Source organism: Physella acuta, unplaced genomic scaffold (genome assembly GCF_028476545.2).
Source record: "Physella acuta isolate Inbredline_101_S28 unplaced genomic scaffold, ASM2847654v3 ptg001322l, whole genome shotgun sequence".
NCBI classification, from domain to species: domain Eukaryota; kingdom Metazoa; phylum Mollusca; class Gastropoda; family Physidae; genus Physella; species Physella acuta.
In genome coordinates this window covers 412,246-437,484 of record NW_026732837.1, presented here as the reverse complement: position 1 = coordinate 437,484, position 25,239 = coordinate 412,246, and the positions used below count along the sequence as shown (strand labels likewise).

The 25,239-nt window shown below is 38.0% G+C and overlaps 2 protein-coding genes across 11 annotated transcripts in view; both read left to right on the top strand.

Moving 5' to 3' along the window:
* The window catches only part of LOC131958374 (AT-rich interactive domain-containing protein 3C), an 83,086-nt gene extending 82,622 nt beyond the window's left edge, over window positions 1-464 (top strand). The window contains exon 8 of the mRNA XM_059323384.1: window positions 335-464. Within this exon, the coding sequence (XP_059179367.1) occupies window positions 335-444 (110 nt within the window). The 3' untranslated portion in view covers window positions 445-464. The remainder of the gene's footprint in view (window positions 1-334) is intronic.
* Window positions 1-25,239, top strand: part of LOC131958372 (endophilin-A3) — a 130,176-nt gene that overhangs the window by 89,591 nt on the left and 15,346 nt on the right. For 5 of the 10 annotated variants that reach the window (XM_059323381.1, XM_059323378.1, XM_059323377.1 and 2 more), the window contains exons 1-2: window positions 18,207-18,401; window positions 22,650-22,718. In XM_059323381.1, the coding sequence (XP_059179364.1) occupies window positions 18,357-18,401; window positions 22,650-22,718 (114 nt within the window). In that variant the 5' untranslated portion in view covers window positions 18,207-18,356. Of the gene's footprint in view, window positions 1-18,206; window positions 18,402-22,649; window positions 22,719-25,239 lie in introns of those variants that run through there. The other 5 variants (XM_059323382.1, XM_059323379.1, XM_059323383.1 and 2 more) reach the window with 2 other exon arrangements.

Genomic DNA, 25,239 nt, shown 5'->3' with positions numbered 1-25,239 from the left:
TAGCTAACTATACAATGTTTTGGCCTTGTGGAGACGGAATAGCTTTTAAAAAAAGTTGTTGTAGAGACGAGCCTTTAGATGTGTCGCTGTGTGTGTGTGTGTGTGGGGGGGGGGGCGGGGGTGTGAGGGGGGGGGGGCTTACTTTCTACTTTGTCAGTGTGGTCAACTTGTTTGTATGCTGTTGTTTCTGAATACTGGTCTGACGTTGGCTAATTGAGTTTAACCTTTTGACTCTTTTTATGTAATTCTATAAATTAAAAACTCAGCGGTCGATAAGCAATACGACGTAAAGTTGGTTTATAACGCTAACAGAAATGTTTTGATTTGTTTTCAGACGATGGCCGATCAGAGATCGATACATCTTTAGTGGTCAGCATGGAGATTAACGGGATTATGTACCAGGGTGTCCTGTTTGCACAACATCCACACAGGCTTGGAGTGTAGGCTTGGAGTGCAGGTCGGAGTGCAGGGTGGCGGGGTGGGGGTGGGTTTTATTTTCTTTGTGCTACTCGGTGTATGGCTGTGCTAGGTTGTGATGGAGTGCGGATGTGAGGGAGCGTGGGTGTGAGGGTGCGTTAGTGTGAGGGTGCTTGGTGTGAGGGAAAGTGGGTATGAGGGAGCGTGGTGTGAGCGTGATTAAAAAGTATGACAGGAATTTGTATGTTTATGGTGGAGGCGTGAACTTACTATTTCTGGGATCAAAGATATGAACAGTATTATTGATCGAACAGTAAGCTGATACATATGTGTGTTGTGGTTATAGCAGATACAGATTGCTAGTAAATACAATTCATACAATCTTAGTAGATACATTAAAAAAAGGAAACTGACATATTTAAGAAAAAAAAACGAAACAAAACAATTTCAATGCAGATTTAAAACTAGTTTATTTTATAATCTTTTGGTATTCAAGATTATGGGAAAAAAATGTACATTGACTCAACTTTTTAGTAGGGAAATTTTTGAACAATTAAAGTTTTTATTGCATACTGATATAATACTGTATTGTTTGTTATTTGTTAACATAAGAAGCTCACGAATTACAAAAAATAATGACACATTTTACATAAATGATTGAATAGTGTGGATGCAATTGATAGGTGCGTGTATGTGTGCGTGTGTTTGTGTGTGTGAGATCAAAGTGCGATTAACTGTGACCGAAGTGTGACTGACTCTGATCGAAGTGTGTTTGACTGATCGAAGTGTGGTTGACTCTGATCGAAGCCTATGTGTCGAGTGTGTACCGCGTACTGTGTAAATCTAGTTGCATAAACTATTATTTGGTGTACAGAGATCTCAGTCATACAAGTCATGAAATCAAAAGTCATTTATTTTATGATGTAAATATAACAGTATTTTTAAATATCTCATTATCGTTTTCAATTATCTTTATCTGTTGTTTCGTGAATATTAATATCACATAACATTTTGATTTGTCATTCAATTGAATATTTTAAGCTTTAAGGGATTTTTTTTTTAAAATTGTATATTGTTTTCTTTTAAACAAGTATAAAACACCATTTTTTTTTAAAAACAATGATCTGTCATTTTTTTAAATGAAGATTCACGTATTGTCAAAAGTATAGCCAAAATAAAACTACACGAAAAATGGCATTTGCAACCACACAAAACCAATAATAATTTACTTACATGTGCTAGGGGAGGTAATTTTTGTAATAAAGGGAAGTAACTGCATTTTTATAACTATAATATTCAAAAGAAAAGTGTAAGCTAGTTACTTTTTTTCTACAGTCGCATACAGAATAAATCGCATTTGTATTAGTCACCTATCTAGTCGTTATTACTCAATGATAATGGTCAGTGTCAAGCTGCTCACTAATAATGTCTGTTGTGGTGAAACTTGGTCTTTAAATTGATATTGTTATAACACATTTTTATTATGTGGTGTCTAATATAAATACATATAAATATGTATGATATAGATATTTTTATGTGGGTATCGGAAGAATTGTACACTGAAACGTCACATAATAGGAGTTAAAGTATCGGTCTTTCTCATTTTGAAATTTCTCTAGCCAGGGAGAGATATATTTTGGAACTGAATTGTTGTGAACAGGATTGATAAAAAAAAATGGCGGCCTAGATTGTTGGACTAGATTCATTTTTTAAAATTACCAAGAGTTCCCAAAATGCAACAATTATTTTTTTTAAATTACGCTATTATCTTTATATTGTTGGAACTAATATATTTGCTTGTTTTTCTGAATATAAAAGTTATAATAGAATCGAATTAAGTGCGGTAGACCTAGGCTATTTAAAAAAAATAATTATTACCTGTATTATTGTAACTTCTTTAAAATTCATGACTTAAGGAAAGCTTCGTTTTTTCTTTAACCCAGCGTACACCGTATAGTTTATGATCATCATTGTGTACCATTATAAATACATTTACATCAGCGGAATATATATTTCAATTTAATCATTTTGTTTCTTACTACTGATTTTAGTAATGTTAAAACAGCTCTAGCTGGAAAGTACGAAGCTGGTAGCTAATCTGCTGATTAATTATCACTACAATATGTCAATGAAATTAGTTGAAGAAGATACTTTTTTTTTTAAATTTTTAACATTGTACATGTTTTTAGTTAATAGATTTAGAAAAAAAAATTATATTATTATCGCATTAACGGTTCTTAAAAATTTAACGATTTTATAGAAATAGTTTTTTTCTTTTTAAAATGAACAAAAAGTTGTACACAATTTGTACATATTTTATTTTGTTTTGTAAATTATTTCCCTTTTCGCCATTGTGTACTAAATATATTTATATTTAGTTAAGTTAAGTTGTCAAAGCCAGTGTATGTGTATTCGTGTGCATCTGTATCGAGTGTGTGTGTTTAGAATGTTTCTATGTGTACTCTTGTGTTTATGTACGTGTGTGTATAGCATATGTGCGTATGTACTGTGTGATTTATATACGTGTATCTAGGTTTAAGGTTATGTGGTTGTTATGACTTCGTGTACTGGGCCAGGGAGTAAAATACCTCAGTGATTAGGACCATTACGTCAATGTACTCTGGTTTAATTTTTTTTTAATTGCTTATTTATGATAATGCTTGCATATTTTGACTTTAACATAACATTTATGTTGGTTGAGAAGGCTACGTAGCTTGGTTGGTATGTTTTTCAACATACTTTGTTTTTGTTTCTAGTTGCTCGTTCGCTGGTAAAACCCAGATGATGATTCTATAATCTTCTTACTATGTATTGACTACTCATTGATCTGTTTCGTGACACTTGAGTGTGTCTCATTGGAGGATTAATTCTCTGTATAGATTGTGTTATACTCAAATATTATTTTAATTTATTTAATCAATTTTACAAAGTTGCAAAAAAAAAAATAATAATAATAAAAATTATATTTATTTCGCTTTATTTGAAGGGGAGGGGGTGCAATTTAAAATTCTGGTCAAAATCAGTCAGTAGTCGTGTTTTTAAAAATTGGACGTCCAACTCAGCTTTAATAAGTACCTGGAATATATCATGAGAGGGGTGTCTTAACATTGCTATAACCTTATAACGTATACAACTCCTAGGCTAACTGCTGTTGCTAGATTAATACTGGTTACCTTAAAATAAACATGGGCTTACCTGTTAATTTTTTAACTCTTCACTTGAAAAATTAGCTGGTAACTTCACTTTTGTTTTACCCGGGCTTACCTGTAAATTTTTTAACTCTTATCTTGTAAAATTAGCTGGTAACTTTACTTCTGTTTTAACCTGAGCTAAGACGCCTAGTATGTTGCAATACTTCATGTGTAGTCGATAAATTTACAAACAAACCTTTCATAACCTTTTACTTCATTTATTTTTTGTTTTATTTCAATACTAATGTTAGACCAAACTGTATTGTTGAATTAATGTTGTACCAATTTATTTGCTTGTTTTTTTTATACATACAACTTCGTCTGGTCAAATATTTTTTAAATGTTGGATGGTTTTGTGTTGATGTGAACAATTGTTTCAAATCCATTTAACAAAAACAATTTTACGAGTTGAATTCAAATGTCATTTTAGTTTAGGTTTTCAAATGCGTCACTGCCAGTTGTTTTAACATAATTATGTCGTTTTAAAAATTTAATATGCTGTGGATATTTATTGCTATTATGGTCACTTTATTTATGTTAATTTTGTATAATGAAGTGGTCATTAACTGCGGAATTGTATTCTGCATGAGTCGTTGTGAACATTTGAACTCCATTGGAGAAAAAGTAAATAAACTGAATTAAAATGGTGAATTTATTTTGTTTTATTATTATTTAAATGTTTTAGTTGTTTCGATATTTGTTGAAATTAGTTTTGATAATTCTAACGCCTCGTGGGGTGAGGTCCCTTGATTGTGCAGATTAGGCAATAAATATTGTATTTTTAGAATATCCCGTTCTTAAAAATAATCAACTAAAAGATATTTAAAAATACAAAACAAAAAAAAAAAACTTTTCAATGCTATTCTAAATTTTTAAATTGTCTATGGTTGCCAAACATTTGTACAAAATATGTAGTCTGTAAAAAAAAATTATTGATTTTTTTTTTTTAAAACTCTTTTTAGCAGTAATGGCGGCCATATTGACGACCAAATGTGCATACAATTTTAAATATTATTTTCGCTACTAATTTAAAAAAAAACACAACTAAGAATACATGTGGTTAAAATTAAAATTTAACTTAACAATTTTCAATTTTATGGTTATGGATTGTATATGTGCGTTTGCGTTTGGGAGGGGGGGGGGGGGGGCTTCTCCCTTTGAGATTCGCATTAAGGGCAAATATTTTGTATTGACTCAAAAAGGGAAACCACTCACAGTTACACAGGACTTAATTGCTGTTACCTCTTACTTGACGTGGTTTAGAAGATTAAGGAAACAAAGTATGTAAACAAACACGATAACAGTCACGATATACAAGACCAGCACAATACTTTGTATCAAGTAAGCGACGCTAAAGTTTTTTTTTTTCAAAGGGAAGTGAGCCTCTACAATAATCTCAAGGAATTAGGAGGATCATATATTTGATAAAATGAAACACATTTCACAACTATCAATGAGCATTCAATAAGAACTCGTTAAAAACACGACGCTTTGTAATAAATAATCACCAGGATAAATATTTGAGTGGCGCTTAAGTGGATATACAAATGTAAATATAAGCGCATTCTTACATAACACCACACATAAAGCACGTGTTTAATTTTACTGAGGGTCGTGGGAAATTTGAGCTAGTTCGCGGAACTTGTATACAGTAAATCCCTTGCTCATTCTCATAGATAGTTTGTACAAGTTTAATGGTATTTGTGCTGTTCTTTTCTTTAGATGTGTGTGACAGAACACACTATTACAAGCCCGAAGGTTCGGTTCCTGAGTTCACTCAGCTCTAATTGGTACCTGATACCAGGCCCAGGTTTTGAACTCTAGAGTTTGGGTCTAACAGCCGTGCTGGATAGCCGCTACTATCCAACCACACCATTCCGTGGTCTTTACAAGTCTTTACATGTCTTTAAATGCTCAAGCGATGACGCACATGAACTCTACTTTCTCTGCAAAATGGATGAAATGGATGAAAAAATAGAGTAAATTACCCATTTAAGACCAGCTTATCCATGGATGAGATGAAGTAGAGTTTATCTGTTTCCCTGACCACAGTATACAGCGGGATGTTGAATTGGAATTGCTCACACGTTATTGTAACAATTGTGATATATTAAAAAAAAAAGAATAAAATCTAGAGAAAAGTAAGGTGTTTTTAATGAATCCTAATGTCTTATAAATTGTTATATAATCCCCGAAATATTTCTCATACATTTTGACCATAACTTGTTATATTATTGTGTGTAATTGTATGTAGTTTTGTATGACACGGTTAAAAATTGTCTAACCATGAAATATACTAGATCTATCTAAAAAATAAAAGCACGGAATTGTTTTTCCTGCTTCACAAAAGCTGAACCAAGCACTAAACACTATTTAGCTACGTCACAAAGTTAAGGAACACGCATTATTTACACTGAGTATACATTCAGGATTTTATAAAAATCAGAAGAAAAAAAAAATCAGAACAATGAAGTTAAGGGGGGGGGGGGGGGAAGAAAAAAAAATAGTGCTGTGTACAACCGAAAATTTAATGTAGTCTGCAGGTAGACCCCCACACTCACCCCCACCCCCACCCCCACAATGGCTGCCAGCAGCAGACGATCTCAGCCCCTCCTCCACTTCTGGAATAAATGATGGCGCCAACTGGACGTCCCATGCCAGTCTGCCACTCAGCTGTTGTGGAGCGCCCCGACAACTATTAATGAACCGTATCTAGTGTGGTTTTTAAGGAAACAACTTTCGATTTTATAGATAACGTTTAGTTGACTGTACCGGAAAAATCCGGCTTTTTTTTCTCTCTCCCTTTCTCGACTTACGATGGGTTTTTTTTTTAAATATCCCCTAAGCGTATATGTGTTTTGCTGTCTTAACGTTTTAATTGGATTTTTATTTTATTCAAAGTGATAAGTAACAACAAAATTTATCAAAATACGTAAAAGCTTAATACGGGACGGGAAATTCGTTGAGTCAAGATGTTGTAGATCTACAACATCGAGAAAAAAACATGCTTCAAGAGATGACAGCAGTTGTATTTTTGTATATTAAAATCAAATATAACCAATGATTTTAGGTATAATAATTTAAAAATCTCATCTACCAAAAATATTATTGTAGATTAACCAAACATGAAAGGAAACCACACAAAACGTTATTTGGAAAATGCTAATGTTTTAATAAAGTTTTTTTTTTAATTAAAAAATTCCGTTTTGATATTTCTTAATTGGTTGGTTGTAGTTTAAGTGCTGTATGCTGTAAGCGTTCAATGGGATTGGCACACACCACGTGACCCACTCGTCACGTGACTTGTCAAGGGTGAAAAAACTGGAGTGCAGCAACTGAACGGTGACAGTTCCCTTCGTGGCATGGTGTCAGGTTTGTTCTGTGGGGGCTAGTGCTCCAACCAGTTATGTGAGGGCTAGTGGTCCAACCAGTTCTGTGAGGGCTAGTGCTACAACCCGTTCTGTGAGGGCTAGTGGTCCAACCAGTTCTGTGAGGGCTAGTGCTCCAACCCGTTCTGTGAGGGCTAGTGCTCCAACCAGTTCTGTGAGGGCTAGTGCTACAACCCGTTCTGTGGGGGCTAGTGCTCCAACCAGTTATGTGAGGGCTAGTGGTCCAACCAGTTCTGTGAGGGCTAGTGCTCCAACCAGTTATGTGAGGGCTAGTGGTCCAACCAGTTCTGTGAGGGCTAGTGCTCCAACCAGTTATGTGAGGGCTAGTGGTCCAACCAGTTCTGTGAGGGCTAGTGCTCCAACCCGTTCTGTGAGGGCTAGTGCTCCAACCAGTTCTGTGAGGGCTAGTGCTACAACCCGTTCTGTGGGGGCTAGTGCTCCAACCAGTTATGTGAGGGCTAGTGGTCCAACCAGTTCTGTGAGGGCTAGTGCTCCAACCCGTTCTGTGAGGGCTAGTGCTCCAACCAGTTCTGTGAGGGCTAGTGCTCCAACCAGTTCTGTGAGGGCTAGTGCTCCAACCAGTTCTGTGAGGGCTAGTGCTCCAACCAGTTCTGTGAGGGCTAGTGCTCCAACCAGTTCTGTGAGGGCTAGTGCTCCAACCAGTTCTGTGAGGGCTAGTGCTCCAACCAGTTCTGTGAGGGCTAGTGCTCCAACCAGTTCTGTGAGGGCTAGTGCTCCAACCAGTTCTGTGAGGGCTAGTGCTTCAACCAGTTCTGCGAGGGCTAGTGCTCCAGCCAGTTCTGTGATGGCTAGTGCTCCAACCAGTTCTGTGGGGGCTAGTGCTCTAACCAGTTCTGTGGGGGCTAGTGCTCTAACCAGTTCTGTGGGGGCTAGTGCTCTAACCAGTTCTGTGGGGGCTAGTGCTCTAACCAGTTCTGTGAGGGCTAGTGCTCCAGCCAGTTCTGTGATGGCTAGTGCTCCAACCAGTTCTGTGGGGGCTAGTGCTCCAACCAGTTCTGCGAGGGCTAGTGCTCCAGCCAGTTCTGTGATGGCTAGTGCTCCAACCAGTTCTGTGGGGGCTAGTGCTCTAACCAGTTCTGTGGGGGCTAGTGCTCTAACCAGTTCTGTGGGGGCTAGTGCTCTAACCAGTTCTGTGGGGGCTAGTGCTCTAACCAGTTCTGTGGGGGCTAGTGCTCCAACCAGTTCTGTGAGGGCTAGTGCTCCAACCAGTTCTGTGAGGGCTAGTGCTCCAACCCCTTTTGTGTAGGGGTAGTGCTCCAACCAGTTCTGTGAGGGCTAGTGTTACAATCAATTATTTGATGGCTAGTGCTCCAACCAGTTCTGTGAGGGCTAGTACACTATTGCTACAACTAGTTTTTTTAGGGCTAGTGTTCCAACTAGCTAGCCCAGTGTTGTTGTTGCTTTTTTGTATAAATACACAAACATCTGTGTATGTTTGATACACCACGTCTACTTCTATACCTACAACACAAAAAAAATTCAGAGTAAAACAAAAAGTTGTAGACATAAGGTAGCACGAAGACTGTATTGTTTCTGACAATGTACAACTGTACAAGCATGATAAAAAAAGTGTTTAACAAAATCTCCGCCAGGAAGACTTTTACATGCACGTGAGAAGCTGGGTCGGGTCTGGAGGGGAGGGGGGAGGGGAATCTGAGATGAAAGTGTCGGCGTGAGTACAGATGGTAATCTCGCGGCCGTACACGAGACTCGCTCAGGCTGGTGTCATCACCACACCACGAGATTTGTTGTCCGTCCATGTTGATTTCATTCGAAACAATTGCTTTTCTCACTCACGCTAGACATTTTATTTCCCCAGCCCACCCCGTCCAGGTTTGTATTACACCCACCCCATCCTGGTTTCCAACCCCGCCCCCCAACCATCTTTCTTTACTACAGAAAGTTTTTTAAAGATTTCTTTTAACAAGCTTGTCTTGTTTTACTCACGTAGCTACTGGCTTGTTGGACATTATGGCTGTAAACATACAATTTCGACTTTATAGTGGCGATGGTGAAACAAGTGAACTCTACTTCACTTGCCCCGTAGACCGTTTGGTTTGAAAGGGAACTTTACTTATTAATGGAGAGGGTACACAAAGCGTTATTTTATATTTAAAATAATCAAATTTTAAATTTTAAAAATGTAATAACATGTTACGCCGTCGCGGTAGAGTAGGAGATACGGTGAGGGGGTGGAGGGGGGGGGGTGGAGGGGGGGTGGAGGGGGAGGTGGAGGGGGGGTGGAGGAGTAGAGTAGATGCCATTTATGTTGAGGCACGTGATTTTACGATGCACGGTTTCACACTTCTGATTAAATGCCAGTTAGTCACAGCAGTGAAATGGCGCCCAAAAATGATATTCTAAATAGTTCATCGGCGATCACTATTTTAAATGTAGAGAAAATAAATTAATTATAAACTGAAGTAACTACTTCTTATAAACGTTTTAAAAAAACCTTTTATTTAGCGCATACAATTTTAAAAATTGTTAGTTTTTATACTGGTGAATATTTCTGGTAAATGCTTATGTGGAATTTTCATAAGTTCACTAAAATGTCATCTTAACACTTAGTCTTGTAACATAAATATGTATATCAACTTTTTGAGTCAAGTCTAGCTATACACATCTCAAAAAACAGATAACCATAGTTGATGTAGTCAATGACATGTGGGCTAACAAGTGAGGACTTGTGTCTGTGACAATGAAAAACTCTCAATGGTTTCCAAATGAAAGAAATCTTGATGTAGTCAGGCAGCATCCATTCACGACGACAGAAAACACGTATAAACAATTAGTATTGCCAAATTGTTAGAAGAATTGTAAAAACAAGAGACTGCTCATAAAAATCTGGGGTCTCAACATTTTTTGCGTGATTTCAAATGTTTCGGAGGTTTTGTCTAAGTGAAAATTGAAAGCCGGTTGTAAAAAAATAAAAGTGCCAAAAGAAAAAAGAACAATAAAAAATATTTTTAAAAAAAACGGTGCCCCGAGAAGCTAAAAATAATTTCTCTTGAGTGATATGCAAGCAAAGAATGTTCTAGCCGATAGAGTAGCGATACTAATGTTTGCCACAGTTTCTTTCAGATTTTTTTATCCGATTGGGGGGGGGGGGGTCAATTGAAACTTTAGGGGAGGGGACGGACACTGGTCAAAATATATATTTTTATGTACAAATTTAATATTTTCTGTTTCGTAAGGGGACATTTAGCCCCAACCTTTTTCGGGAGTGACGCCATGGTATTTTACCATACCAATCCTAATATTCTACCTCTTTTTTTTTTCAAAAATACACATTAATTATTTAGGATCGTCTTAAAAAACCTCAAAGGATGTACCAGTATAAATTAATTTAAATTCTTGTCGCTTTAAATTACACTCCTTTGTAGGTAAAAATAAACCATAAAATTGTACTTCTAGAGAATCCACAGGAGAATGAATAGCTATAAGATTAATATAAATCTTATTGATAAAATAACATAACACGTTTGTAAATTAAATAATATATTTCGATATGCATCAAGAAAAAAAGCGGGAGTGATCTCCCCTAAATTTTCTAGCATGTAACATTTTTTAATAGAATAGAATCGCGAAGAAAAAAAAAGAATTGCGCAACACATGAATATAAACAATGTGTGTACGATAGAGCGAAAAATTAGCTGTCTTCCAAAGAAAAGATAGATCTAGATTAATTTTTTAAAATTAATTAAACATCTACTTCAGGCCAAATGTTATGTTACGATTCAATGTTTATCGAGTCTAGATCTGAGTGAAAAACTTTGAAGAAATCGGTCTGAAAAGATTAAAAAAAAATTCAGAAATAGTGAAAATCAATACTCCGTTCACCCGAAATCACTCAAAATTTTAAAGAATCAAGAAAACAAGAACATATACCGATTTAATATACCTGTTTAAAATTTCGTCCACCAAACTTTATTTAAGTTAATGGCTTTTCCAAAACTGGATGTACCACTTCCGGTTACCGGAAATAATTCAAAAGTTTATATAGAACTACAAATTTGATATTATACCTATATATGAAATTTCGCCAACACAACCGAAACGATATATTATCGCATTTACAGACAGACACATGACACATAGACATAAGGGCAAAATTGCAAACTAAGTTTCTCCGACTCAGGGGATGTAAAACGTCGTGATTTCAAAAAAAAAAAATCTCGATTTCGATATTTTGCACTATTACTAAGACTTTCTACAAACTTCGGATACTAAGGGAAAATTTTTTTTACGATGGTAAGGACAATAACTCAACAAAATCTTTTGCCTTCAAGTTTTGTGCAAGTTGCGTACCTTGCAATAAGGTGTTGAACCACAATTTCGTTATGTTTATATTTGTTGATGTCGCTAGTATGATGATAAAATAAGATGTGTTTATACACATAAATATTAGTTAGATTTTGAAAACTAGAAAAATAAATCATGCTATTTCTATCAAGGCAAATGTACCTCACTCCATGCTCGCAATAATGCTACATTCTACTCGCTGAACTAACGGCCACGAACCGTTGTTTTGAACTTCCCCAGTCCGATCTTATATTTATTAAGTGCCAAATGTTTACTCTCGCTGCATTCCGATGCTTCAATCTCACTGCTCTGGCCGTGTGTGTATGTGTGTATGTGTGTGTGTTTGTGCGTGCGTGCGTATATGCAATATACGAGTGTATGTATGTACATTAGGTTGTGTATAGATTTATATCAATTTACTAATGTTATTATTATTTATTTATTTTTTGCTGGATGAATTTTTAAAATTTTGAAACTTGTGGGCTAAACTACAAGCTCTATTTTTAATGTATGGGAAAATGATTTCTATAGCAACCAAAGAGATATTTCGAATCTTTGAATCCGCTAGAAGCTCTTTACTTTTTATGTGTATACTAAATGTTTGATCAAACTTTTACCTATTCAACCTACTCCATTTTCAAAAAAAAAAAAATCAAATGTAAGGACCGTACTGATTTAGGACATGGGTTAATTAACAAATAGTTATTTCAAAACGTTTGGCAACTATATATATATATATATATATATATTATATATATATATATATATATATATATATATATATATTCTTGGATACCCTAGAAAACACCAAGCTGTAAGCGCGCCTAGCACCCCCCCCCCTATCTTCCTCTCTAAGAATATCCCTACCACCCCCACCCCCACATGGTCTGGTGAGCTGAGGCTCACGCTAAATGTTTACAATAGTAGAGGCGCGTTTATTAGGGGCAGATAATTTAGTTTGAAACGATTTTAAACTTAGGGAGGTAACCAAGAGGAGGCTGCTTTCATGGGGGGGGGGGGGGGGGTAGGGTAAGGGTTGGGGGAAAGGAGGGTGGGGGGGGGGGTTATCGTCCTTAACGACCTACTGATAGTGTTTTAAAACAAATATTTTCAGTGGCAGCATTGGTACTGTCGAATTCACAAATTATGAATTACTGAATTATGAATTACTGAAAAAGTAGAAAATAAAACAACTAAATAGCGGCGTATGATACGCCGCGGGTCGGCTCGTTCTAATATAAAACCTTACCATTATAGCCCCTGATTCGCTTACAGACACTCCACCAGACATAATTTTAAATATAAATAGAAAAATAGCCCATTAATCAAATCACAAATCATGCATAACATTAACAAATCAATACAAAATCTAATATAAGAGTTTACTATAGACATTAGACGAAATTACTGAAGCCAAATTGCACACTCAAAATTACAATTACTGTTTTACCCTACCCACCACAAACTCATTCACAATTTCACACTCGTGTGATGTTAATACGGAATTTAGCACTGATAAGCTAATTTCGTTCTGATCAGTACATTGTTTGTAAGTGAACGTTGCGATTAGTGCCACAGCCCTCCTCCAATTATGCCTACGGGCGTCAATTTAATAAATCTGGATGTAGCATTTTTTTCACTCCATAGTTAGCAAGTTTACGTCATATGTTACCCCCTTCCCTTTGTCGGGATCATCAACGTGTTCTTTAATTAATTAATTGAATTGGCAAAAAGCATTTCTCTCCTCTAAATTTTACCAATTTTTTTGCCTTATTGTCTTATGGTGTCACCCGGTGCGGTCCGCTCCCAGAGTTTCTTCCAGAGTCTTACCCCCCCCCCCCCCCCACTTTTACTAGGGTCCACCTGTCCGAAAAATGTTGACCGCCCCCCTACCCCCCCCCCCCCCCCGAAAGTATCAAGTACCCCCCCCCCCTGAGAAAAAGTCTGGAAGAAACACTGTCCTCTCCCCGCTGGAGCCTACTACTCCCCTCCACCAATTCCGCGACACCTATTGTCTACTACATTGAAAACAGAAAGGACTGTATGCGACTTGTGATAGATTGATCTAGATCTAGATCTATCTATTTTTTGTTGCTGGCAAAAGTTCGTATTCTATATAATAGTTTCGCTGTCTGTCAAGAACGCTCTGTCTGACAAGAACGCTCTGTCTGACAAGAACGCTCTAGAGAAAACACAAGCAAAATAAAAACATGCACAGTAATTCGAAAAACGAAATATGACGTCGACACATTTAGCGTAGAGTAGAACATAATCTCAAACCAGAGAGTGCACACAGTAATGTAATGACGTCATTGGTTCTACATTGAAAAAAAGGAAATGTTGTCTAATCTAAATGGTTTGCGTGAAGATTTTCTTGCATACAATTCTTCGGGTAGGGGCGAAGCCCCACCCCCCGCGTAAGAACGTCTGAGCCCCCCCCCCCTCCCCAACTCAAAAGAAATTTCCTCATCGATACTCTATAATAAAATTACCGCCTAATTAATGTGTCTAATCTAAAAAGTGGTTTTCTTGCAATGGGACGGTAGACATGTTTTTTTGGGGGGGGGGGGGGGGGGGGGGGGGGTGTGGAGGGGTGGGGGGGTGTGTGGGGGTGGGGGGGTGGTGTGTGGGGGGGTGGGTTGGTTTCAGTGTTTCTTTCAGACTTTTTCCTCCCCGGAGAGGGGTGGGGGTACTTGAAATTTTCGGGGGCGGGGGTAGAATTTTCTGGGAGGGGGCGGACACTGGAAAAAGTATATAATTATATTTCGTTGAATGGGACGGTAGACATGCTTTTTTGGGTGGTGGGGGTGGTGGAGGGGTGGGGAGGGGTGGTGTGGGGTGGGGTGGGGGTGGTGTGGGGGGGGGGTGGGGGTGGTGTGTGGGGGGGGGGGGTGGTGTGTGGGGGGGGGTGGGTTGGTTTCAGTGTTTCTTTCAGACTTTTTCCTCCCCGGAGAGGGGTGGGGGTACTTGAAATTTTCGGGGGCGGGGGTAGAATTTTCTGGGAGGGGGCGGACACTGGAAAAAGTATATAATTATATTTCGTTGAATTGGACGGTAGCCATGTTTTTTTTTGGGGGGGTGGGGGGTGGGGGGCGGTGTGTGGAGGGGGTGGTGTGTGGGAGTGAGGGGTGGGGGTGGTGTGTGGTGTGTGGTGGGGGTGGGGGTGGTGTGGGGGGGTGGGGGGTAGGGTGGGGGTGGTGTGTGGGGGGGGTGGGTTGGTTTTAGTTTAGAGAAAAGAGACAGCACTATCAGCCTAGCGCCCGTTGTACCCTTCCTCAACGGGCCATTTTTCTCGTCTATAATAATAGTTTCGCTGTCTGTCAAGAACGCTCTGTCTGACAAGAACGCTCTAGAGAAAACACAAGCAAAATAAAAACATGCACAGTAATTCGAAAAACGAAATATGACGTCGACACATTTAGCGTAGAGTAGAACATAATCTCAAACCAGAGAGTGCACACAGTAATATGACGTCATTGATTGTCGCGTAAACATTGAAAACAAGGAAATGTTGTCTAATCTAAATGGTTTGCGTGAAGAGTTTCTTGCATAGAATTCTTCGGGTAGGGGCGAAGCCCCACCCCCCGCGTAAGAACGTCTGAGCCCCCCCCCCCCCCCCCTCCCCAACTCAAAAGAAATTTCCTCATCGATACTCTATAATAAAATTACCGCCTAATTAATGTGTCTAATCTAAAAAGTGGTTTTCTCGCAATTTCTTTAATGCAATTCTTCGCGTAGTGGCTAAGCGCGACACCAGTGTTTCTTTCAGACTTTTTCCTCCCCGGAGAGGGGTGGGGGGTACTTGAAATTTTCGGGGGCGGGGGTAGAATTTTCGGGGAGGGGGCGGACACTGGAAAAAGTATATAATTATATTTCGTTGAATGGGACGGTAGACATGTTTTTTTAGAGGAGGGGGGGGGGGGGGGGTAGGGGGGGGGGGGTAGGGGGTGAGTGGGGGGGTGGTTTTAATTTAGACTTTTTCCTCCCCGGAGAGTGGTGGGGGTACTTGAAATTTTCGGGGGTGGGGGTAGAATTTTCGGGGAGGGGGCGGACACTGGAAAAAGTATATAATTATATTTCGTTGAATGGGACGGTATACATGTTTTTCGGGGGGTGGGGGGTGTGGGGGGGGTGGTGTGGGGGGGGTGGTGTGGGGGTGGGTGGGGTGGGTGGGGGGGGGTGGGGGGGTGGTGGTGTGTGGGGGGGGGGGCTGGGGTGGTTTTAGTTTAGAGAAAAGAGACAGCACTATCAGCCTAGCGCCCGGTGTATCCTTCCTCAACGGGCCATTTTTCTCGTCTATAATAATAGTTTCGCTGTCTGTCTATGTATCTGACAAGAACGCTCTGTCTGACAAGAACGCTCTAGAGAAAACATAAGCAAAAATTCTATCTGACAAGAACGCTCTAGAGAAAACACAAGGAAATTAAAAACTCTCACAGTGAAACGAAAGGCGAAGTATGACGTCGACACATTTAGCATGTAGTTGAAAATAATCTCATGGCGGAAAGTGCACACAGTAATATAATGACGTCATTGATTATCGCGTAAACATTGAATAAAAAGGAAATGTTGTCTAATCTAAATGGTTTGCGTGAAGAGTTTCTTGCATACAATTCTTCGGGTAGGGGCGAAGCCCCACCCCCCGCGTAAGAACGTCTAAGCCCCCCCCCTCCCCAACTCAAAAGAAATTTCTTCATCGATACTCTATAATAAAATTACCGCCTAATTAATGTGTCTAATCTAAAAAGTGGTTTTCTCGCAATTTCTTTAATGCAATTCTTCGCGAAGTGGCTAAGCGCGACACCAGTGTTTCTTTCAGACTTTTTCCTCCCCGGAGAGGGGTGGGGGTAATTGAAATTTTCGGGGGCGGGGGTAGAATTTTCGCGGAGGGGGCGGACACTGGAAAAAGTATATAATTATATTTCGTTGAATGGGACGGTAGACATGTTTTTTTTGGGAGTGGGGGGTGGGGGTGGGGTTTGGGGGTGGGGGTGGTTTGTTTGGGGGGGGGGGGGATGGGGTGGGGTGGTTTCCTCATCGATACTCTATAATAAAATTACCACCTAATTAATGTGTCTAATCTAAAAAGTGGTTTTCTCGCAATTTCTTTAATGCAATTCTTCGCGTAGTGGCTAAGCGCGACACCAGTGTTTCTTTCAGACTTTTTCCTCCCCGGAGAGGGGTGGGGGTACTTGAAATTTTCGGGGGGCGGGGGTAGAATTTTCGGGGAGGGGGCGGACACTGGAAAAAGTATATAATTATATTTCGTTGAATGGGACGGTAGACATGTTTTTTTGGGGGGTGGGGGTGGGGGTGGGGGGGTGGTGGTGTGTGGGGTGGGTGGGGGTAGGAGGGGTGGGGGTTGGGGGTGGTGTGTGTGGGGGGGTGGGTTGGTTTTAGTTTAGAGAAAAGAGACAGCACTATCAACCTAGCGCCCGGTGTATCCTTCCTCAACGGGCCATTTTTCTCGTCTATAATAATAGTTTCGCTGTCTCTCTATGTATCTATCTATGTATCTATCTGTCTGACAAGAACGCTCTAGAGAAAACACAAGCAAATTAAAAACCTGCATAGTAATTCGAAAAACGAAGTATGACGTCGACACATTTAGCATAGAGTTGAAAATAATCTCAAGGCGGAAAGTGCACACATTAATATAATGACGTCATTGATTATCGCGTAAACATTGAATAAAAAGGAAATGTTGTCTAATCTAAATGGTTTGCGTGAAGAGTTTCTTGCATACAATTCTTCGGGTAGGGGCGAAGCCCCACCCCACGCGTAAGAACGTCTGAGCCCCCCCCCCCTCCCCAACTCAAAAGAAATTTCTTCATCGATACTCTATAATAAAATTACCGCCTAATTAATGTGTCTAATCTAAAAAGTGGTTTTCTTGCAATTTCTTTAATGCAATTCTTCGGGTAGTGGCTAAGCGCGACACCAGTGTTTCTTTCAGACTTTTTCCTCCCCGGAGAGGGGTGGGGGTAATTGAAATTTTCGGGGGCGGGGGTAGAATTTTCGGGAAGGGGGGCGGACACTGGAAAAAGTATATAATTATATTTCGTTGAATGGGACGGTAGACATGATTTTTTTGGGAGTGGGGGGGTGGGGGGTGGGGGGTGGGGGTTGGGGGTGGGGGTGGTGTGTGTGGGGGTGGGGTGGGGTGGTTTCCTCATCGATACTCTATAATAAAATTACCGCCTAATTAATGTGTCTAATCTAAAAAGTGGTTTTCTCGCAATTTCTTTAATGCAATTCTTCGCGTAGTGGCTAAGCGCGACACCAGTGTTTCTTTCAGACTTTTTCCTCCCCGGAGAGGGGTGGGGGTACTTGAAATTTTCGGGGGCGGGGGTAGAATTTTCGGGGAGGGGGCGGACACTGGAAAAAGTATATAATTATAATTCGTTGAATGGGACGGTAGACATGTTTTTTTGGGGGGTGGGGGTGGGGGTGGGTGAGTGGGGGTGGGGTGGGGTTGGGTGGGGGTGGGGGGGGGGGGTGTTGTGTGGGGTGGGTGGGGGTGGGAGGGGGTGGGAGGGGTGGGGTGGGGGGTGGTGTGTGTGGGGGGTGGGTTGGTTTTAGTTTAGAGAAAAGAGACAGCTCTATCAACCTAGCGCCCGGTGTATCCTTCCTCAACGGGCCATTTTTCTCGTAATCTAATATCTTTGCAACCTACTGGCTGTATAAGTATATAAGAGCACAATGAAGAATTTGATGGAACTAAATATATATTGTTCTTATGCAGTAGATCTATATATGACTAACAATAATTTTTTTGTGGAAATGTAGGCCTATTCGTCAAATAAATAAAAAGCCTACACAAAAAGCGCAATCAAACGACACACGTAAATAAAATATTTTACGCAGCATATCTTTTACTGCGGGACTCGTATTCAACGTGACGTCACGTTATTTAGGAGTAGCTGTGTTACTAGCAAGTTAAATATAGGCTAGTTGTGAATAGTGGCCGTGTAGACATCTGTTCTCAAATGATTTTAATTCCTTAGCGTGGTAGTAATAAAAAACAAAGAAAATGTCTTTTGCTGGATTAAAAAAACAATTCAATAAAGCTAATCAGGTAGGGCATAAGACGTCTGTTCCAAAAAATAGATTTAGAAAATTTTAGAATTTAGACCACCCGAGCGAAATCCCCCCCCCCCCCCCCCGATCTCTAGAGATGATCAAGAGATCTAGATTCAGAATCTAGATCTATTCTAGATTTAGAGTTCTACAGACAGATTCTAGATCTAGTCTAGAATCAGGCTTAGATCTAGAATCTAGATAGTCCTAGGCCCCTATTTTTATATAAATTAGGCCTAATTAATTGGAAGTGGGGGGGGGGGGGGGGCACTGTAAATTTTGTAAAAGTATTTTCTAGATCTATATAAATCCCATTTTGTTTGGGAGGGGGGTAGACTCTCTTGGGGGGGGGGGGTTCCTCGGAAGAAACTCACACACTCATATAGCCTGCATTAAAAATTGATTAAAATAAGTCCTATATATACCGGTAAATGCGGTAACTTGCGGTAAGGCTATACCTTTTAAAATGTTTATTTGATTTTTCTTGTGGATTTGCTTTTATTTATTATTTTGTTGTTTTATTGTAATTAGGGGAGAATGTTTACACCAGTGTCCGATAATGGAATCTTCTTTAAAAAAGGGGTGTTAGGTTACTGGTAGTTAACTAAATAGTAAATACACACATGGCTGGCTAATGTCAATGCTAACCCTGTCCCTAACCCTAACCTCAACCCTGGTCCACCCATACGCCTAACCCTAATTTCTAACCATAAATTAGTCAAGATTGCAATACTACTACTAACAACCTAACACCCCTTTTTTAAAGAAGATTCCATTATCGGACACCGGTATCTATAATCATCCGTAATGAGTTTTGTGGATTTGCTAGTGTTAGATTATTTTTAAATACCCGATGCCTATATTTAGCTACATATTGGCCTATACAAAATCATCAAATATTGGTTTATTGAAATGACGTCATGGTCGAGAGGAGAACGTTGTGCCTCCCTAATCTCGTTAGTTACTGGCTGTGAACCAAACTAAACTCAGGTTACCTGGTAGATCTAAATCAGTCAGTTTTGTGCGAGAAGAAAGTATTAAACTAATTTTGTAGAGCTGTCGAGATAAGTTAATGTTATTGTTTTTTTAGGCCCCTATAGATTCTATTAGGGCCCTACTAATAAATAAATACTAGATCTATGTATTGGGTTAGCATAGCCTTACAGGTTATAGCAGTATAGCATAATTTCATGCATAATATGGACTTAACAATAAGAACAACATCTGTGACTGGGGAATGATGTATAAATTAATGTAACTATTAGTCCTATATTAATAGGCCTAGGCTTATAATGTAGTATTGCCCGCTAACCTGGGACCATTTGCTAACAACATCTTGTCCACACTGGACGCATGACTTCAGACATTTTGTCATCTTAGTTTCAGTGACCTTCTTAGAATTACTTTTAAAAATGTTTACCACTAGCAGAATAGCGGGTTTTTGCATTATAATAAAATACTATGGGCAGCAGAATATATGCCAGAAAAGCATTTTATAATTTGGTTTGGAGAATAAAAGCTAGATTTAAAAGGATTTTCATTAAAATCAATAGAACTTTTAAAATATAAAAGGAGTAGGTACATAAATGAGGTATTAGATTAAGCGTTATTATCTGTCTATGAAAAAAGAAATCAAATATTGTCAGCACTTTCTTTATAAGTTATAAGATCGGCTCTCATTTATCTATATAGGCCTACTGCTAAGAGTGAAAAGTTTGTATTTTTTTGTTTGTTTGTTTGTCTGTTCCGCTAGATGTGAGCATATGCACTATGTGTAGAACTGTAAATAACATTTATGTAGAGAAAATGTTCTTTTTTCCCCAAATGTTATACACAAATTTATTTAAAGACAATAATTAATTTATTGATGTATTCACTTGTAAAAAGTTCAGAACAAATACTTTATTTACATAGTGACGTCACTTAAAACTAATAGGAATTTATCAAAATGAAATAACACAAAGTTTTAATTTTAATGTTGGAAAAAATATACACAATAAAAAAACGATGTCGTTGATTTTAGAGTAAAAATATAGAGTTTAAAATCTAATGCAGAAAACAATACACAATAATAATGACGTCATCGATACTTGGTAATAATAAAGATAACAATAACATACCGCCTTATTTATTTGTCTAATATTAAAAGTGGCCTGCAAGCAGAGTTCCTTACCGAATACTTTATTTACTTATTTTTATAACAAACATGGCTTCCATAAAAGTTCCATTCAAAAGTTAAACGCATTATAAAGCTATAGGCCTACATTTTCTTTTGTCTGTAGCTGAGGTGTGACTTTTCTTTAGATGTGAACAATAAAATTGCCTTTTGGGACAGGTGAAGCAGAGTTCCCCTGTTTATGTGAACTCGTATGAAGGGATAGTGTGGTCAGACCTATGATCAGCCAAAGTTGGTATTTTTAAAAGACAAAAACTTGTTGGCTGATGTGTGATGTCTTTTTAGATGTGGAGTCCGGCATTTTGTGATTGTGTGTTAAGGTGGGAAGGGGAGGGGAAAGATAAAAATCGTTAAACAAAAGTGACGTCATTTATGGATGAACCCCCCCAACCCACAATTATCCAAGAATAATAACAGATAGTCTAGTAGATGCTAATTCTAGAAAACTTGTCTAGATTTAGGATTTATTTATATATTTATTTTCACTGATTTAAGTGATTTAGATAGAATCTAGATCTACTTAGAATTTAGTAGGCCTGCTTGTTTACATTTTGAAAATAAATTTTTTGGGTCTACATGGTTGGGCTGAGAAACCTCATAGTTACTAAACCTGTATAGTAAATTATAAATGCAGATTGCAAACACCAGGGCGATACCTGTGGACAACAACCAATCTAGGAGTGAAAACTCCTTGTTTTTTGGTTTGTCCTAGGATGTAGGAAGCAAATCCATATAGGAAAGCAGATTGAAATCTGAGTCTACAGGCCATTTGGCAGGCACACAACATGTTGACACATTATACTTAACTAAATTGGGTTTTAGGAAATCCCGTATCAATATTACAATTAACAAGGAAGAAGAAAAAAAAAGTACAAAGATACAAGCATATACCAAAATTCAAATGAAACGTTTATGTCTATGCCACTCATAAGGCTATTTAAGTTACCGCTACTCATACTCATACTAGTATATTTACTGACAAAGATGTAATTTTAAAAGATATAATTTAGTATTGCTATACAAAAGCTACGAAGGAGGTGTCCGATCATTAATTGTGTAATTTTTGTCCTACTATGCTGAACTCAGCTTAATGGCTTAATGTAATGAACAAGTAATAAGATTTGCCTTGATTGGCAGAAAAATACATTTTTACTGCTTGTTATAAAAAGCTGGGAGGGCAAGACTGTTTTATTTCATAGTTATGATCCCTAATCTTTTGAGGTCAGGATTAAGCATGGGATACTTAGTGATACTAGCAAAAACTCAAAAGTGCTCTCTGTACAATCAAGTTAATATGTATGGACCCACAACCATTTTTCACTATGCCTTAGACATTTCTTTTGTGTTAATATGTATTGTGAAAGAAAATGGTCCCTGACTAAGAGATGATCTTTTTTTTTCATAAATATTTTTTAAATAAAAATAATTTTTACAGGCAAAAATTTTGAGATGGGCCTGTTTTGTTCAGCTTTTGAATGTTATCTTTTTCCATACATTATAGGGTTTGAATATAGTTCTCAGTGGTGCATCAAATGAATGTAGGCTACACATGTATAAGCAGCATTCTATTCTATTGGTTTGACGACAAGTTACATTTTTGTTGTGTTTTGCTGTTTTATTGTTAATCATTGCCTCTTACAATAGGAATAATCTTCAAGTGAACTTCTAAAATAGCCTTATTACTAATACTATAAACAATATTATTTTTGACAAGACGCACCAAGGTTGTTAAATATATGTAGTTCACTCCATTATTTATGTCTATTATTGTCCATTTGTTAATTTTCTAACAATAAAAAGTAAAATGTATCTAAGTTGCTTTTTGCTTGTTTTGCTATCCTTATTAAAGTTATAACAGAGAAAACTCAGAAATGGTTATTGCTCTGTTGCTGCTCTTATAAAGAACAATTTCTTGTTTATTTGTTATCAACTGTGTTGAATGTGGATTTGTTTTAATATGTTAAATTTGCATTGCCGGTTTTGATACTTTTATGCAAATAATGCAATTGTCTCTAGATTTGACGTCAAACATTTGAAATATGACTTTGTTTTTTTTTCTTTCTTTTATAGTACATGAGTGAAAAGATTGGAGGGGCCAAGGGTACAGAGCTTGATGATGAGTTCGTTGAAATGGAAAGGGTAAAGTTTAATAAGTTTCCAAGTTATGGTATAAAGCATTATAAACTCATTAAGTTGTATTTATTAATTTAATGTAGTCACAGTCTTGGTTGTTAAGTTCATTTGCATACAGTTATGTTGAGTAGTATTTTTTAAACAAAATATCTAAATCTGGCAGCCTAATCAGAATGTTATTAGAAGCTGTGTTAAAATATTGCCAAAGTGTCTGGGTAATTAGATGAAGTAGAGTCCTTAAAAACACATTACATTGATGTATTACTGAAAAGCCATGGATTTTACTACAGCAAAAATTACAGTTTCCCTTTAGCCTATTTTTGTATCATATATAGCAAACCATCCCTCTAAGCTGAAATTACTACTTAAGTGACCTATGTGGAATAGGGTAAAGAATTATTATATTTGTAATCTGGGCTTAAGATTAAAGTCAGTATAATGATAGTAGATTTAAAAAAAAAAATTAAATTTTTTTTTTTTAAAAATCATTTTGTCCTATATTCCTCTGTTGGAAACAGTGTGTAATGTAAACAGTTATAAACAGTGCTATTTAAATTTTAATGTCTTCAGTTTTTTAAATTAATATTAACCTTTGACATGTACATTTAAATATTGATTCCCTCAAGGTAATTCATATATGTTTCATGCCTTTCCTTTCTCATCTGAATATAAATAATATTGACTGTTTTAAGATAGGTCTGAGTGTACTAGTTATGTTTGCTTATTAAAGTACTGATGTAGCATGTAGGCCTGGGTCCTTGTTTTGACACACAAGTTGTGATCCCATTTCTTGATTGCCTCTATTGTTTGTTTCCCTTGCAAAGTGTGAGCATGCATTCTGCTATTTTGCTTGAGCAGTCTTTAATTAGCGGTAATTAACACTAATGAGCACTTAACTTGACCCAAATGTGATAATTGTCTACTGGTGAGCAGCTAGGGGGAGGGGGGGTATTCTAGTTTGTATTTTCTTACATGTCTTTGGCTTATGCAAGATTTGTTTAGAAACAGTGGTCATTAAGGGTTAGTTTTTGTAGTTTTTGCTGTTAGTTATGGGACTATCTTCAAACTTTTCCCCTCCCATCCTAATCAAATCATTTACTTAGGATGTAATGTGACTAAAACTAAAAGCATCTCCATACAGAAAGTATGGTTCAATGTAATATTAATTATATATTAACATGCTTGTGTCTCTAGCATTGGGATGTAGAGGATGTAATCTTGTGTTGCATTGTCTTGTTTTATTAGGTGGGGGAGTTGTAAAAAGTGGATGTCATTTATGCTTTATTACTTGATTTACAGCTGTTTACTTTTTAACTTTTACTCCTAATAAAAAAAGACTTGTTTAAAACTCTATCAGTTTCGTTTGATTAAGAGAAAAAAAAATTGTGATGGAGCTACCCTCATCCAAAATGTCTTTCCTTTATATTTTCTCTAATAATTTTTGTTATAGGCTTACTTCATAAATAAAAATGAAAATAAATCACTGTGGCCCATATGTATTATTAACAAAGCAAAGTATGCATACTCATTACCTGCTATTTAATGAGTATACTGCGATTTTTCATAGAATTATGAGGGACCTATATTTTCTTGTTGGAGTCCTTATTGCGGAAAAGGGGTGGGGTGGGGATCACCTAAAGAGGGTTTGGGAACGGTTCGGAATTATTCATTTATTACGGACGTTAGTCATTGATTGCCCTGTGGTAGCGGTTTCGACATCGTACTGATATGTACTGATATATATATGAGAGATAAGACACGGACACTCAACACACTTCGTCGTGCTCCTATTGTACTGGGATTCGTCTGTGTCGAAGAAAAAAAAACCGTGACATCGGTCTAATTATAGCCGGGCCCTCTATGTAATTATCAACAACAAACCCACATGTTAAATAGATTAATCTCGGCCGTGATGACGGAGTGTTGTATGAGGCCGCCGTGTCATGTGTCAGTGTGATATATTTTTAGTAACGCGCGCGTCCACACACGGGCACACACTATTTTTTTCCCCTCGCCCGTCCCTCGCCGCATTTGTTGTGTGTAAATACAACCGGCCGGTCACCTGATTAATATAAAAATGTATCGTCTCGCAGCCACTTGGCTGTTTTAAAGCCCAGTTATGTCTGGGTATTTCTTGCGATAGTAGTAGGGTCGCGCTGTTGAGTTTGTAGGTGTGATATTAGTGTACTGACCCTGTAAGTTCTGTCAGTTTCATGACCTTGCATGGGGCATGCATATAACTGGTAAACAAAAACCACCTGTTGCATTAGTCTTGTGGTTTAGTGAGATGGGAGGGGCTTCGCGTTTCAAATGAAGCGGCTGATCAATGCCCGGTGTAGTAATCCCTCTATTGTTTGACGGGCATGTTTGACTAAATGACTTTTTTAAAGCCTCACGATAATTAGCTGTCATGAGAAGTTGTTGTAATGTAATGTAAAGTATTGTTGGACTTACAATGGGATGTCTAAAAAAGACAATTATACTTCCTCTATGGCTTACAATATTCTATTTACAAACTTTTAAAAAC